Genomic DNA, 15,264 nt, shown 5'->3' with positions numbered 1-15,264 from the left:
CTGCAGCACACGCGTGTCATCAAAACGAGCCGTGTGTGACATGGCCGACTGCATGCACATGCTGCACATCCACTCTCGCTCTGTTTCCCCTCCGTCAGACAAAGCGAACGCTGTGCGATACAGCACAGCAGCTCTGGGATACATGGATCCTCTCTTTCATAGATTCTCCTGACGTTTTCACTACGACGCCTCGCAGCCCTTTTTCAGGATGCTCCACCTTGCCTTTATTTATTTTTTATTTAACCTCCTCCTCCTTATCAGCCTTTCTCATTATATATTTGAATCCCTCAGAGGAAGAATATCCCTCCGTCATTAAGAGCATTACCGTATCATCCAATCTGACTACACAGCCAATCTCTTATAATGAAGAATTGGTTGGTAGCTTAGCCGCTAGCGTTCCCCTCTCACTTCAGGGAGCAGAGAGGCTAACAACACAGTTAATAAGCTAATTAATTTAGCACTTTAGCCTGACGCAGCCCTGCTCTAATTAAGCCCAGCGTTGGTTTCCAGGTTGAATGTAAGCAGCCCCCCCCCCCCCCCCCCCCCTCGTTCTTATCCTCTTGTCTCCCTGCTAATTTTTACTCTCATCATTTGCATTTTAAAGTAATTCAAGAAAGGAGGTTGAGAGTCCACAGTGGGTAGCGACAGAGAGAGAGAGAGATTTAAATCCCTATAGTGTGCTAAAGAAATTAATAGTTTAAGCTGCTGCTTCCCACACGGAGTCCCTGCGAGGAGGCGGTTCATCACGTTTTCTTGAGCTAATACAGTGTACCTGAGATTTAATGATGAATCAGATTTCTTGATCCACCGATAATCACTCCATTCTCTTCAGAAATAGCTGAAGGATCAGCAGGTTTTGCGTGTCCCTTCGGTGAACTCGTGCTCCCGTTTATAAGCAGGACGTAAACACCCCCCAGTCTCTTGTCTGATGCCGAGTGGGTGGGTGGAGGTTTTCTCAAGCCGTGCAGGATTTAGGATCGTTTGAGTGGGAGTAGTGGGTCACTGAGGGAGCTGTAGGAGGCAGCTAGCCAACCAAACCAGGAAAAAAAAAAGCAGATACTCATCAGCTGTTAGCGAACGCTCGGCCTAAAGGATGCTTTTGGTTTTAGAGGGATTGTTGGTTACACACATGCATCGTTCGAAATGCACAGACCTAAACTTAAACATTGTGAAAGCAGATTTGTGAAACATGTGACACATGTTTTTTTTTTTTTAGGAGAATTGAACTCCAACTTCAGATTCAAACTCTTTGAACCCCTGAGATGTTTCTTCTCCCTGCTCGCTCCCTCCTCCTCCAACTGACTTCAATTGTCATCCACCGAATAGAATTAGTGTCTTCCCTCCAAAACAACATTGTACCACGTTATCGGGCTTCATCCTAAGCCTCGCAGCAGGCCTCTCAAACAGGATTTGTTTAATACCGTTCTTCTCTCTGATTCATATCTCTGCAACCCCCCCCAGTCAGCCAAGATCCACAGTAATGACGCTCGGAGAAAGAATAATGAGCCTCCAGCAGTCGCTCCACTCGCAGTCGCTGGACGAGGGGAGGTCAGCGTGGGGAGGCGGAGTCAGCGCCCGATCTCTGTAACAACAGGGGTAATGGTGTCCGACAGCGAGCTAATTCCTCCGGTGTACTCAGCCCGCTTCAACTGGGCTCCGTCCAGAATCTTCCGACCTGGACTCAGAGTTTGACGAGTCGGTGACGATGATTCTTTTGATTTGTTATCTTGAAACCGAGCAGGTGAAACCAAAGCGAGAACTTTCCTTTTGATTTGAACCGAATGACACCGAGATCTGCAGTTATCTTCGTTTTCTTCCACCCTGTTCCCTCTTTTTTTTTGTTCCTGCTCTATATATTCCTCTCCTGTGTCTCCTCTGTTGTGTGCTGTTTTCTCTGCTGATTCCCCCTGACTCAAAGAGGGCCAATGGAGGAATGTGATGATAAAAGGAGCAATGAGTGGATGTCTGTGTGTCTGGATGTCCTCTGACTTTACACCCAGGGAATGTAGCAGCACCTCACCGGTGCATCACTTTTTAAACTCCAGCTTGAGTCGTGGAACAGAACAAGCTGCCAAAGTCGTCTTATTCGTCTTATTATTTTGCTGGATCTCCGGTGGAGCCGCCCTCTCGTGCCGGCGCTTTCTGACCCGTTTACCGTATCGTTTCACATCACATGGGACACCGATCATGTGCTGCTGGAATTAAAAGAGAAACCTGTTAATGGGAGAAGAAACCGTGTCGACCATCCAAACGCTCCTACAGTCAGTTTGAAACATGAAATAAAAAGGACATTTCATGTTTTGACCCACTGAAAACGGCTGGTCGACCCACTTTTGGGTCCCGACCCGCCAGTTGAGAACCACTCTCGAGGCGATAGTTTTTATATGACCCATGCAATCTTTTTCCTCGTACTTTATCCCCGCTCAAATGTTCAGTGCCATACGTTTCTACAGCCTGAAGAGAAGCGGCCTCTTTATCGAACACAAATTAAGGTCAAACAGATTTCACAGCAAAAAAACCTGTGTTGTTGCTTTTTGGCGCCAACTGTCTCCGAGAATTATTTCTTTAACTTAGCTCATCCACAAGAATCCTTTAACCCTCTTGTGAAACACTTTAAAAAACAGACAGTTTGGTTGGATTTCTCACCTGTTTGTCAGATGTCATCTCCTGCTCTGAATGCAGCTCATCTGAAGGTTTACTGTGGGAGTTCATCTTCTGCCTGTGCATGGATTTTTAAAAAGCCCTGATGTTGTGGTTTGTCGGCCTGGTCATAAGAGATATCCATTTCACCGCCGGTCATTCCCCCTGTGAGTCTAAAAATGGCGTGATAGCCGGTTACGTTATGGAAAGTTGCACCGGTGCCCAGAATGTAACCCCCTTACTACAACGAGGTCTGCTTACAGCAGCCTGTCTCTCCTCTCTGGGTCACTGTCTGTGGGTCTTTTCTCACTTTTTAACTGCCTGACATGTAACCTCGCTTTGTTTACACGCTCTCTGGTGACAGAACCAGACAGAAAAGAAAAAGACTTTCACTGTACGTCTGCTTTTTCACATTTAGATTGTGAACAAGCTGTCTCATCTAAATTCCATATTGATTTTTCATAGTGAACGCTTCCATCCTGTTTCAGCTGCACCACAGTGATCAATGGAGTTTTATAACTGACCAGCTTCTCTCTCTCTCTCTCTGTCTCTCTCTCTCTCTCTCTCTCTCTTTTTCTCTCTCTCTCTGTCTCTCTCTCTCTCTCTCTCTTTGTCTCTCTCTCTCTCTCTTTTTCTGTCTCTCTCTCTCTCTTTTTCTGTCTCTCTCTCTCTCTCTGTCTCTCTCTCTCTCTCTGTCTCTCTCTCTCTCTCTCTCTCTCTCTCTCTCTTTGTCTCTCTCTCTCTCTTTTTCTGTCTCTCTCTCTCTCTCTTTTTCTGTCTCTCTCTCTCTCTTTTTCTGTCTCTCTCTCTCTCTCTTTTTCTGTCTCTCTCTCTCTGTCTCTTTCTTTTTCTCTCTCTCTCCCTCTCTTTTTTTCTCTCTCTCTCCCTCTCCCTCTCTCTCTCTGTGTCTCTCTCTCTCTCTGTCTCTCTCTCTCTCTCTTTTTCTGTCTCTCTCTCTCTCTCTCTCTCTGTCTCTCTTTTTCTGTCTCTTTCTCTCTCTCTCTCTCTCTCTGTCTCTCTTTTTCTGTCTCTTTGTCTCTTTCTTTTTCTCTCTCTCTCCCTCTCTTTTTTTTCTCTCTCTCTCTCTCCCCCTCTCTCTCTCTCTCTCTGTCTCTCTCTCTCTCTCTCTCTCTCTGTCTCTCTTTTTCTGTCTCTTTCTCTCTCTCTCTCTCTGTCTCTCTTTTTCTGTCTCTTTGTCTCTTTCTTTTTCTCTCTCTCTCCCTCTCTTTTTTTTCTCTCTCTCTCTCTCCCCCTCTCTCTCTCTCTGTCTCTCTCTCTCTCTCTCTCTCTCTCTCTCTCTCTCCCTCTCTCCCTCTCTCTCTCTCTCACTCTGTCTCTCTTTTTCTGTCTCTCTGTCTCTTTCTTTTTCTCTCTCTCCCTCTCTTTTTTTTCTCTCTCTCTCTCTCTCTCCCTCTCTCTCTCCCTCTCTCTCTCCAGAGTAGGCCTGTTTTCTTGGCCTACTTACACCGTGCGTCCTGTTTGAATACTCACACAGAGCAGCAACACAAACTAAAGAGAAAATGTTCCTTGAGCTTCTAACCGCTTCGTCTCTTTCACCTCAGAGTATATTTGATTTTGTGAGACAACATGTCGTCTTTGCAGGCTTGGCAGGAACAGAATGATTCCCAGTTTTCACTCAGTATGAGTTTCTATAATCCAACGTTTCCCCGACATTCCAAACTTACAGCGTTTTCATGCTATTTATAGGATTCTTGCTGCCATGTTGGCTCCTTTTCTCTTTGAAGAAAAGGCGGAGTGGGCTTCTCCTGGGATTTCTCTTCAACATCTTCTTGCTGCTGCTGATGTTTCATGTCTGAGCGGATATCAAGCAGCAGCTGCTCATCTGGAACAATCCAGAAATCTTTAAATCCCTCCTCCTGACCTCGTCATACTTGAGTCTGATTTACGTGTGTGTGTGTGTGTGTGTGTGTGTGTGTGTGTGTGTGTGTGTGTGTGTGTGTGTGTGCGTGTGCGTGTGCGTGTGCGTGCGTCTCTCATCATTAGCTTGTATCGAGGTGCCGGAGGTGAGGAAACCCGTCATTAGCTTAGCATAACTGAATGCATCACTGATTAAATCAATAAAGACGGATAGCGGGAGAGTTTGACTTTCAGAGCTGCAGAAAAAGGAAGTCTGTGTGTGTGTGTGTGTGTGTGTGTGTGTGTGTGTGTGTGTGTGTCTGTGTCTGTGTCTCCCAACGAACATGAGACTGTTTGTGTAAGTGTGTGTGTTTGTCAAAGTGTGTGTGTACCAAATCTTGCACCTGGCTTCTTTTTTTATGCCCCAATGCCCAGAGGGGTGCAATAAAGAACTCCTTGTCCCAAAATCTGCACACAACTACGCAAACACACACACACACACACACACAGACACACACACACACACACACACACACACACACACTATGCAAACACACACACACACACACATTTAATACCCAGACTAAAGCTAAACACAGAGTTTGCAGGGATGTTGCTAACAGATGATTATGTGAAAGTGTGTATTACCCGGTTAGGATGCACATGAAGTCGTGAGAAACTCTTCTTCGTGTGTTTGTGTTGGTCCTCGATGACTCCACTCCCCTGGCATTTCCTTGAAGGGGAAGTCAAGCTTCCTTTTTTTTTTTTATTTATTACTGGCTTCCATCATCTTCTACACAAACAAAATGTTACCCTGAGTATTTTCTGTAAACCGTCTGACACTCGCCCTTCTTCTTCTTCTTCCTCTTCCTGCTCATCTTCACGTCTCCCACTTTTATTCTTGGGACAGACTTCTTGGGATTTCTGGCTGCTGGAAAAAAAAAAAAAAAAAAAAAAAAAAAAATCCAATTATTTCCAGAACGGAAAAGAAGGGATGCAAATATATTTCCAAAACAAGCAGGAAGAAGAAGAAGCGATGTGTTGCTGGTCCATTTGAGCCGACTAAATCGCCATGACAACACAGCTGTGACAAAAGTGGAAAAAACAAAGTGTCTAATGGTGCCAAAGTTTCCATGTTCTTAAATGTTCCTCCTTCATTTCTTACAGTCTTTGAAAAATCATATTGAAGCTGGAAAAGCAGTGCGAGGCTTTATCACGCACGGAGAAGTTTCATGTTTGAGTTCAAGGAGCTTCACTGTGCGTTTACAAAGCGGCGTTAATCACAGAACTGATTGCTGGATATTTAAATGAATCTGAGTGGGACAGTCGTATTTATTATCTATGTTTGAAGGTTTCGAATGAATTTCTTCTTTTATTGGAATCGAGGCCGAAAAAGAAGAATATTTTGTTAATGACAGTAAAGTTATCGGTTTTTACTTGATTTGCACGTTTTTGTACCTAACTCTTGAAATCTCGTCTCTTCTTTCTCTCTGTGTTCAATTAGAAAGAAAGAAAGAAAGAAAAAAAAAAAAGTCCAGAAAGTTTCACCTTTAAAACTTGTCACTTTCAGTCGAACAAACAAAAGCTTAAAAACGTCCTCAAAATGTTTGTACCTCTGTGTTTCTTTGTCCACGTTGTTATGTAATGTTAATCACATGAACGTGAATCAGCCAATCAGTTGTCGGAGGCGTTCAGCACGTAGCGAGGAAACTGAGCACAGATCAGTATCTGACTTCAGCATTAGCTCTCGTTCTCTCTAATGAGAAACCCAGACCCCCCCCCCTCCCTTTCAGAGTCCAAGCTCCAGCTCAAAGGTCACACTACATGAAGGAGCCGTGGAGGGAGGGGGGGGGGTCTACCTGATGATCTCTGAGGTCAGGTCTCTGCGCTCTAAATAAAGGACCTCATTAAATCAGTTGTCTGAAGCTGGGCTGGATCAGAGTGATCAGAGTGAAGAAGCTTTTAAAGGTTAGGACGTGACTGCAGCGTGCTTCGTGTCCGCCTCGCTGGGCCTCATTAGGCTTCATGATTGTCGTTTTGATGACCCGTTTTTATTGTTTCAAACTGCTGCAAACGAGCCGGCAGTACAAACTCTCTGTGAACCTGTCGGCACACGAAGCAGCACCAGATGTCTCGAGGGCAGCTGGACCGCTTGACAAACACACACACACTTCCTTTTCCGTTGTGTGTCTCATTAATTCATCTTTTAGTGTTGGATAACCCAATCTGAGGATCTTTATTTATCTATTGATAGAAAGATATCTGCAGACATCGGTATCAGACTTACAGTCCCACATGGGTCGGGCCCGAGTTAACAGGTTTAGTTAAATTAGTTTTTTTACGGCAGACTGGGATCGACTCAGGGAACTGTTCACAGGCTGCAGTTTAGTATTTCTATTCAAAGATGGTGTAAAAAAACTCCAGGCTGTCAAGAAGTCCACAGGAGCTCAAACTGAGGCTGCTTTGTTGTCTTAGAGCATAAACACAGACCTCCCTCGAGGCCGTCCAGAGACCATGTGATCCTAAAACTCTGAAACTGACACCGCAACATCCTCCCGCCTTCAAGGCCCCCCAGGCTTCTCTGTCATGATGGACGCTTCGCACCCGAAACTCAGCCCAGCACGGCTGGAGAAGGTTCCCGGTGCTGGTCATGGGAGAGTCGGGTGACGGGACGATTGTATCACGTTTTGGAGTCAGCTGGGAGCGTTAACGCAGAGCGTCAGTAACAGCATCATTAAAAGGATAAATCCGTTCGATCTTCCCCACGATCCGTCACAGAAACACAGCTGCTTTCATCCAACTTGAATTCAGAGGAATCTTATTTGACTTCAGTGAAGAACTTCATTCACCCCAGATAATGTGTTTTGGAGGTGGACGGGGTTAAGAGGTTTACAGTCACTGCTGTGTCAACTCGTCCTGAACTTCTTAATCAGGGACTTGCGTGTTTAGTCAACAGAAGGATTACATGCTGTAACACGCGCTAGTCGACAACACTAGTTAGTTAGTTAGTTAGTTAGTTAGAGTTTTTTCTTAATTTCAGACTTTATTGACTTTGCCTGGGAACATAAACTCCACATGTCTGGATTCTATCGTGTGGTGCGAAACTTTATCTCACAACGCTGCAGGAGCGGAGCTTTTGTAAGAAATGTCAAAAAGATCAATCAAACAAAGACAAAATGTCAAAATGACTCCCACTACCACTGCTCAAACGGAAATATTAGAATTTTTACGACAGCGCTGATATTTACAGGAATGTAGTTTTACTTTGAAATCTAAATATTTTGCTTTGGTTGAGGCAGTGTTGGTGATTCTCCAATGGACCAAAGTCAATGTAAGTGAGGGGCGGGGCTTTAGAGGGGGAACAGAGGAGAAGGATGGACAGACCCTTAAACAGGACATTTTCTATCCTGCTGACCTACTTTTAGTTTTCGGACTGGATTGAATCATTTAAAAGATCACAGACTTCACTGCTTCCTTCTCCGAGTTTGTTAAATCCCTTTTAATGTGCCAATCCAACGACATGAACCTTGACCATCAGCGGTCTCTTCAACGTGGATATCACATTGGCTTTATATAAGAGCATGTTTAAATGCACCGACGGTAAGCTTACATAAGGGTGCATTATTTCTTTACGACTTAACAAAAAGCAACAAACGTGATATTTCCTGTTTCCTGCAGCATGTAATGAACATGACTCAACATGTGATGTGCTGTCAGAATGGACAAAGAGGATCTCTGTAAAGATGCTCCCATGCTGATTTGGTGTTTCAACCTCTACACTGCTTTGATCAACTTTAAGTAAAATCTATTATTATTATTATTAATGCTGGTATTGATAGTGTTTTGTGTGAGAGAATCATCCTGCATCTCAGTAAATACCATTATGGGAAAATGACATCATAGCTGAAAGGAATTGTGGGTAGAAGAATAAAAAAGTAATACTGGAATTCTGAATAACATCCTGGACTTTTCTTCAGGATACAAAAACATCGAATGAACTGTCTTCTCTGTCTTTGTGTGTCCGTTCTGCTCAGGTGTTAGTGTCTGTGTGTGTGTGTGTGAGTGTGTGTGAGTGAGAGAGAGTGTGTGTGAGTGTTGGTTCCGAACAAAGGAACCTGAGAAGACGATGATGTCATCTTTTACCGTTGTGTGACTGTCTGTGCGTTGGCGGTTGGGGGGGATTCTGTAATTATTACAGTCTGCAGTCTGAGGTCACCTTTCTTACACACGGAGAAAACACACACTCACACACACATGCACTCACACACACACACACACACACCAAAAAATCGATGATGCAGTTTTTCTACAAAAAAATAAAATCAAGTTAAACGGCAAGACAAATGTCAGAAGAACACATACATACATACATCGACACACACACACACACACACACACACACACACACACACACACACACACACAACAAACATGCATGTCGCTCAAGGACTTGTCTGTAATCACTCTAATCAATCTGTAAAGATGTCACTGGCTGTCATATACAGTGTGTGTGTGTGTGTGTGTGTGTGTGTGTGTGTGTGTGTGTGTGTGTGTGTGTGTGTGTGTGTGTGTGTGTGTGTGTGTGTGTGTGTGTGTGTGTGTGTGTGTGTGTGTGTGTGTGTGTGTGTGTGTGTGTGTGTGTGTGTGTGTGTGTGTGTGTGTGTGTGTGTGTGTAACCCACAGGTAGGACAAATGATGTTCACAGTAGTGCAAACAATCTCTGCTGTGTTTGTGTGTGTGCGCATTATAAACAGTCCTCACACGTTCTCAAGCCAAAACAAAAGTGCTAAATGAGCTGAAACAGGCTGCTTCAATTTATATCCCCACAAAACAGACACACACACACACACACACACACACACACACACACACACACACACACACACACGCAGAACATTGTTATGCAGAGATTTTGCGGTTTGACTTAATAGAGAGGAGATGTCAGGGTTCTTATATTTGTGTGAGGGTGATGAGTGCAGGCAATGCAAGTGAGTTTTTTTGTTTGAATTACCCTCTGTGCGTGTGTGCGTCTGTGTGTGTGTCCGTGTGTGCATCTGTGTGCGTGTGTGTGCATCTGTGCGTGGGCTGTAAAAAAAAAAAAAAGCGATGAGTCAGCAGTGCTCCAGTGTGAAGGATGCTGGCGTTTAATGGAGCCTGATGGAGGTCAGTGTGTGTTGGCCTCCTGCTGCTGAAAAGCAAAGACAGACGCGCTCTGGGTTCTTATGGCTGATACGTTGGCCGTCTTCGTCTGGACGACATGATTCTCTTGGATCTGTTTGTCACATTGATAAACGTAGCTTTACATGGTGCTTTAGCTGTGTAAACGTAACATAAAGGAGCTAGCTGCTAACGTTGTCCATCAGCTTGCTGAGGGGGGCATACTGATGATTTAAAAGCTGAAACTATAAGTTCTGTAAGGTGTAACAACGGTCTACTTGCTTCATACTTGTCCCTATAAGCATGAAATATTTAGATAAAACAGTCTCAGGGAGGTTGTCTTACTTACTTTAGGTCAGAGTTTAGGCTAAACCTCCTAGCAAACAACGGCTACAACAAGCCCACCTGTCAGTCAACTTAGCCACGTTTCTCATTGAGTAAATTCAGAGTAACTTTAAGGCTATATAAAATAAACCGATGAGTTTTGAAAAAGAAATCAGTTCTTTAACCCCAATTCATTGTGTAACCAAGCTGTTAGCATGTTTATTTCTGCTGTCACAAGAGGCATGTTAGTATAGGACCTGATGGGTATCTGGGGAGTTTGGAGCTGGCCTCAAGTGGACACTTCAGGAACTGCAGATTTTTGCATTTAGCCGCGGCTTCTTTTTTCCAACAGTGTAGGTTACCGCTTGGTTAAAACGAGTGCTGCTGCTGCTGTGACTGAGGTCGATGGGAGTGCTGAAAACTCGCTGAAAAACCAAACAAAACAGAAACCGTGAGTTCAAAAGAGGCTAAAAAAAGAATAAATAAGAGCTACAGTAGAGGTGACCATTCATTGACCCTCACTTCAACTGACCCCTCCCTCATTTAAAGTGGAATTTGTTGGACTCCAACCTGCTTTTTTAACACTTCAAACTCAGAGTGCTTGATGTGATTTAGTTTCCTGACAGCCGGAGCCTCTTCTCTGATACTTCTATTTGTCTTTCCCTTCCCCTCCCTTTCACTCCTGTTTGTCCTCGTCCTCGTCCTCGACCGTCACTCCTTTCCCTTTGTTTTCAGAGCTGATATCGTTTAGCAGAACATCAGCCGTCCTTGCACTTTATGTATCACTATTGTGCCCAATTTTCCTTTACCTAATCTCCTCCATAGAAGGTCACATGGCTTCATACATCATCTTGACTTTTCTGTTATTCTCTTTTGGCTTTTTGCATCATGAGTTTTTCCTCGAGTTAACTTCTCTCCTCCTCCACCTTTACATTCCCGTCCTCATGTTCCCACAGAAAGAAAGCTGCAGAGATTTGCTTCCTTGAAATCTTTGCTCTCTCAATCAGCCTTGACCGTTTTGGCCAAGCTCTTCTCACACACACACACACACACACACACGTCCCTTTTGGCTAAACCAAAATGGGTTAATCCCTCATCACTCAAACTGTGGACTGGGCCAGCTCATTCACACAAATGGGGGGGGGGGGGGGGGGGGTCATGGCTCAGGTGTCTCAGTCCTGCTTCACACAAAAGAAACTTGATCATGTGGCGGTGGAGACACACATGCACACACATAATCTCCTAAAATGATGCAGACATAAAGGTTTGCAGCCTGGTGGTTTATCCTCTCCTCCCCACTTTTCACATCTGTGAAAACATTTGGGTTGATGATTTTAACACAAAGAGGGAACTGAAAGAGAAACTCGATCTCTGATTGTTGTTGTCATGTTTGTAAGGGGGGGGGGGGGGCGGCGGCGGCGGCGTACCCACCCTCATTGTTTGTTCCCGAAAATCAAACGGCAAAGTTGACTGAAACAACTAAAGCTGTGGAGTTTTAACAGCTTCTCACTGATTCATGTCCTGTTAGCAATTAGCATAAAGCATTTACTGTTAGCATAAAGCGTGCACTGCAGGTTACTGTAAATGATATATTCATTTGGATTCATAAAACAGGTTTACGTAATAATATGCACATATTCAACATGTCGTCTCTTTCGTTTGTGTATTGTTTTCACCAACGTTAAAAGAAAAAAAAAAAACATCATTCCTTTCATGGTCGTATTGTTCCCTTCTTTGTCTAATAATGGAGCTTGAACATTCGTCACTTGTGACCAAAAAAAAAAAGTTGAATGTTTACCTTCCTCTTATCTCTCCTCAGGGTCGACATGTCAAGACGGGGCAGCTGGCCGCCATCAAGGTCATGGACGTCACCGAGGTCAGTAAACACTGCTGCATGTATACTTTACCTGTTTTTTTTTGTTGTTCGTTGCTATGGAGATGGACCTCACTCGTGTGTCCAAAGTGAGACGTGTCTTTAAAGTGCTGCAGAGGAGTGTGCAGCAGAGATGAAGAGATGGCTTCAAAGCTCTGCTATTTTTAGTCTCTTGAGTTCATTTTAAAGTCGTATGTTTCATGTTCCACGGTGAATTTGTCGAGCCTCATCCCATCGCACTGTGTGCTATTTTGCGTGCATCTATTTTGCCGCTGTTTCCACCTTAGTCAAACAAAGGAATTAGTGCAATATTTTGGCTTTTTTTTTTTCTCTGCAAATTTTATGAATCTGCATGACTGTAAAAACTGCTGCGCTGCACTGTCTAAGGATCATGTTTTAAAGGAAGCTGATTGTATTCTCACCAAAGGTGGCGCTTAAATCCGAACAGTTCGTGTAGTCGTTTGAGAGGTGTTACAGTTTGTCAAACACAGCTGACGTCAGTGTTTCCATACCTGAACGCCGTTTAACAGATTCATCTAAGATGCATGAAAAGATGTTTAAAACAGCAGCTGACTTACCACAGCAGCTACGAAATCAGATGTGACAGATTTCAAGCTGAACCCAGATTGAGTCGCTTATGTCCGTATAGATCACAACAAACTTTTAATATTCAAGTCAAGTCAAACAGTTTAGTCTTTGCGTGCAAGTGTAAATGTTCTCCCTCCAAAAATAGTTGTCATTTTCATGCTTATAATCACACAGTGCCCACAGTTCATCCCGGTTTTCTTGTCCGAGAATGAAGCTGTTTGAAGCACAACAGATTTTAAGTTTCCTGGAGGGAGTTCGGCTGATAGATTAAAGATGAGTGTGTGTGTGTGTGTGTGTGTTCTGGAGCCCATGGGTGCATGCTTATCAGCTTTAACAGAGTTGAGTCAGGAGCCTGGGGGCTGTTTCTGCTGTGTAATCACAGTTTGTGTTCCATTGTGTGTGAACACAGAAATGTCCTGATAGTCTTATAAAACGACATCTCACTGCAATGGGGGTGGAAATGACTTATTCCCCCCCCCCCCCCGTGAACGCTTCGTCAAATAAAATGACACAATATGAAAAGTATTTCACAAACGCATAGCTGAGGTCACTTGACCATTTCCTGCCCAGACGCCTTAAAGAGGACTTGAGTGTATCATCGAGACTGTCACATCAAATCCTTTAATCTCCACCAGCTCTTACATGGAAGAGGATTGTACCGTCTGTTTTTAAGGACCCTGCTGGTTTTGGGCTGTTTCTTTGACAAACACTCAAATTTAGGATTGACACTTATGGTCAAGTCCAGCTGAGTTTAAAGACATAAACCTGATTGCAGTCTGTCTGGATGTTTGTGGCGCTGCGTGTGAATCAGGGTCGGCCCTCGTCTCGTCCTGGGAGAGATGGGATATGAAGTTAACTTCCAAAAACACAAAGACAAAAGTTGAACTGTTAAAGAGTGTAGTAACCTGCCTGGGTGTGTTGGTGCTTTAACACCATGAAGATGCAGTCAAAGCTAACAGCTAGCAGCTAGTAGCTAGCAGCTAGTAGCTACCAGCTACCTTCACATTAACTGAAGCTGTGTAAATGACACATACATATCATGTCTCATATCATGCAGGCCGACTTCCCACAATGTAGATAACAGCAACTCCCAAACAGATCAATAGTGACTCAACGATACATGTATTCAGGTGTTGAGCTGATCAGGGATCAGATAATCGGCACAGTTGAGGCCCTGAAAGTCACACCAGAGTCTGTTTTTTACATGTTTGAAGTCAAAGTTTAATAAACAAAATTGGCTCTGAATAGTTTGACTCTATCGGCACACACTCCTCTGTTTTGGTTTTAAGAAGGATAAGAGTTATACATGGTTAGGGGCGGGGGCTGTAGCTCTTTGTCAGGAGGCTTTAAACATTTCTAGTCCGGTTGGTGCAATCGATAGATAGATAGATAGATAGATAGATAGATAGATAGATAGATAGATAGATAGATAGATAGATAGATACTTTATTGATCCTGAGGGAAATTCAACAGGTTTCAAAATTCTGCTTCAGAATTTAACAGACGACATCTCTACACTCATGTTTTATACAGTCTATGACAAAACTTGTTATAAGTCAACAATCACAGACTTCTCTCTCTACCTACAGACGATAGGATGATCGTGGTGTGAAACACATTTCAGTTTCTCCCTGTTTTCCTCTCAAACATTCAATCAGAGACACATTTGTTCAAGTCCTGTTATAAAACCGGAGTTCATGGTGAAATATTGCACATTTCTCTCCCTCTGAAGGCTGCAGGCGAAGAGAAAATCCATTTCACACTGTGCAGATTACGGAGAGGACATGAAGAAGGCAGAGGAACACTCGGTGTGAATATGTTTCTGTGTTCATGTGAGCTGAACGGCCGAGGAGAAATGCACACGTCGGGAAAATTCAAAACATGGCGGTTAATTCTCTCTCGGTGTTTACAGTGGCCCTTTTCCTCCCGCTTCAGAATAAAATAAACACTCTGACTTTGTCTGGATGTTTGCCAAGAAGCACGGCCAAAGAGAGGAAGTTGTTTGCACTGGAGCTGAAGATATTCACGCACACACACACACACACACACACACACACATACGTCTGTGTACCGTGTCGTCGTGCACGAGAACCACGAGGGAAACCACAGCAGCTTTTAAAAAGTCACGTGAGAGGGATTCATAACAACACAGCTATACATCTTCGTACTTCGTGTGTGTGTGTGTGTGTGTGTGTGTGTGTGTGTGTGTGTGTGTGTGTGTGTGTGTGTGTGTGTGTGTGTGTGTGTGTGTGTGTGTGTGTGTGTGTGTGTGTGTGTGTGTGTGTGTGTGTGTGTGTGTGTGTGTGTGTGTGTGTGTGTGTGTGTGTGTGTGTGTGTGTGTGTTCATGTCCACTCTCTGCTGCTTGTGCACATCTCAGCATATGTGCTCTGACCCACATTTAACTTCCTGTTCCATATTGAGAGAGAGAGAGAGAGGCTCAGGGTAGAGTGAGAGAGGCACAGCATGCTTCTGGAAACAAACATGTGGATTCAGAAGGTAGAGCAGTGATTTCACAGAGATCTTAAATCACTGAAGTCTGACCTCCACGTTCAGAGTGTTCAATGTAAACAGGATGTGATCCTACAGCCTGGCGTCGACTTGCCCCTGCTGTGTGTCTGCGTACATTTCTATCAGATTGAACACCTGACGCAGTGATGCTGCTTTGTCAGATGTGACCCCCCCCCCCCCCCCCCCCCTCCCCCCTCGACTTCCTGTGTGGGCTATCGGTTTTTTAGAAGAGAATCAGGAAGTTCAACGACTCTGTTTTTAGCAGCTGCTGCTCTCCGGCCTCAAGCGGCTGGAGTCTGTCACTGTCTCTCTCACC

At 44.2% G+C, this 15,264-nt stretch overlaps 1 protein-coding gene and 1 long non-coding RNA gene across 10 annotated transcripts in view; one reads left to right on the top strand and one right to left on the bottom strand.

The window, feature by feature from the left end:
* Positions 1–15,264, top strand: part of LOC306833077 (mitogen-activated protein kinase kinase kinase kinase 4-like) — a 78,586-nt gene that overhangs the window by 24,785 nt on the left and 38,537 nt on the right. For all 9 annotated transcript variants that reach the window (XM_079358139.1, XM_079358140.1, XM_079358144.1 and 6 more), the window contains exon 3: positions 11,798–11,854. In XM_079358139.1, coding sequence (XP_079214265.1) covers positions 11,798–11,854 — 57 coding nt within the window. The remainder of the gene's footprint in view (positions 1–11,797; positions 11,855–15,264) is intronic.
* Positions 9,608–11,864, bottom strand: LOC306833079. Its single transcript, XR_013780296.1, has 3 exons — positions 11,777–11,864; positions 10,236–10,403; positions 9,608–9,769 (listed from the first exon to the last, which is right to left on the bottom strand). It is a non-coding gene; the product is annotated as an uncharacterized lncRNA (long non-coding RNA).

The sequence above is a fragment of the Symphodus melops genome, assembly GCF_947650265.1.
Source record: "Symphodus melops genome assembly, chromosome: 12".
Classification (NCBI taxonomy): domain Eukaryota; kingdom Metazoa; phylum Chordata; class Actinopteri; order Labriformes; family Labridae; genus Symphodus; species Symphodus melops.
Note: the sequence above shows the minus strand (reverse complement) of the source record. Positions and strands in the feature narration are given on the sequence as shown.